Source organism: Aptenodytes forsteri, unplaced genomic scaffold (assembly GCF_000699145.1).
Source record: "Aptenodytes forsteri isolate BGI_AS27 unplaced genomic scaffold, ASM69914v1 Scaffold309, whole genome shotgun sequence".
NCBI classification, from domain to species: Eukaryota; Metazoa; Chordata; class Aves; order Sphenisciformes; family Spheniscidae; genus Aptenodytes; species Aptenodytes forsteri.
The window spans coordinates 2,686,799-2,688,417 of NW_008795857.1; the positions used below are offsets into that span (position 1 = coordinate 2,686,799).

Sequence of the window (1,619 nt, forward strand, 5' to 3'; positions counted from 1 at the left end):
ACTGCCAGTATGCGATCATAATCCTTTGGGTGAAAGTCTACTTCATTTATATTGTCAGATACGGAAGGCAGATGTGGCTGTAAGGATAATTCAGAAGTCGTTCAATGTAAATATATAACATTAGCAAACAGAAAAAAATCTCAAGTAAGGTCATCCTGCAAACGTTCATCTGAACCTACAGATGAATTTCAGGCCATCTGTAGGTAATAATTACAGAAATGGTTGTGTAGGATTTTATCTCCATTTGCTTTTTTTTTTACAGTTTCCAGAGGTGATCTAGCAGAACAGAGATCAGCTATTGTGTGAGATTAACTATCTTATCTCAATCAACCCTCGGTAACAATCAAGATTAGTTGGACTATAAACCTTCAGTAACAATCCAGACTAGCTGGACGAATTTTGCAATATGCAAAGCAGGAAAGTCTCACAGGGTCCCTTCTGTTAGTTTAGTTGTATAAGGAACCACCAGCAAATCACTTGATGGGACCATATTCTAGTGTTCTGAATTCTGAAGATTTTTTTAAATTACAGATATCCATTTCATATTTTGTCAAAGACTAAAGAGCAAGTAACAAAAATTTTTTTCAAGCAAAGTTTATAAGAAGAGAATGGTTACATTTTAATTATTAAATGCTTTTCCATATTTTTTTTTTTGTTATAAGCAGAAAAAAATCACTAAGGTTATACCTGAATTGTATGAGAATCACTTGCTTGTCCAAGAATTTCAAGAAGGGCAGGATCAGAAACAAAAAAGAATCTAGGAAACAGTAGCCTTTTCTTCTCTAAATATCTTTAAAATTGAACAAGATATTTATTAGAAGATTTCAGCTCTTCAATTTTTTCTACATAAGAGTGAAAGTAAGACTGAAATACTATTAATATTTCATAGAAACTATTTACAAAATAATAATGCATTAAAAATCAAACAATTCATACCCTGTAAGTGATTTCTGACATACTTCCAACTGTTCATGTAAATGAGGGAGAAGTTGCTCCATAGTCTCATCTCCGACACAGCAGTTAATTACATTTGGGTTTTCACGAGCTCGTTGCATTATTCGTATCCATGATTTGTCAATATTCTGAAAACGCTTTGCTTCCTATATATCGCAAAAACATAAGTACTTTCACAGCATAATCTGTTGGAAATTATTACACAGATAGCTTTTAATACACAATAATAGGCAAGCATTGTAAAGTTTACCTGGGGTAACTGTTTTGCAATATCTCCCCCTACAAAAACAGCTTCAAGATAAATCCAGAGGTTCTGCACAATCAGCCATTCTTCAATTATGTCTGTAGAGCTGCTTAGTTTATAAATCCAGCTCTGAATTTCCTTTTTAAATGGTGTATTGTATCTAAAAAAGGATGAGAAACAGAAATTATTTATATCTAAATAAAGCTATTATAAAATAAATACTTACAATGGTGGAAAAAAACCCCAAACAACACTTGTTTCACTGTATTGGGTTTGCATGGCAAGGTTTTGGTAGCGGGGGGGCTATAGGGGTGGCTTCTGTGAAAAGCTGCTAGAAGCTTCCCCTATGTCCGATAGAGCCAACGCCAGCCAGCTCCAAGACAGACCTGCCGCTGGCCAAGGCTGAGCCAATCAGCGACAG

General features: G+C 34.8%; 1 protein-coding gene across 1 annotated transcript in view; it reads right to left on the reverse strand.

The window, feature by feature from the left end:
• Window positions 1–1,619, reverse strand: part of DNAH8 (dynein axonemal heavy chain 8) — a 148,548-nt gene that overhangs the window by 91,816 nt on the left and 55,113 nt on the right. Inside the window, 4 exon segments of the mRNA XM_009283806.1 lie at window positions 3–77; window positions 688–790; window positions 937–1,100; window positions 1,205–1,358. Of these exon segments, the coding sequence (XP_009282081.1) occupies window positions 3–77; window positions 688–790; window positions 937–1,100; window positions 1,205–1,358 (496 nt within the window).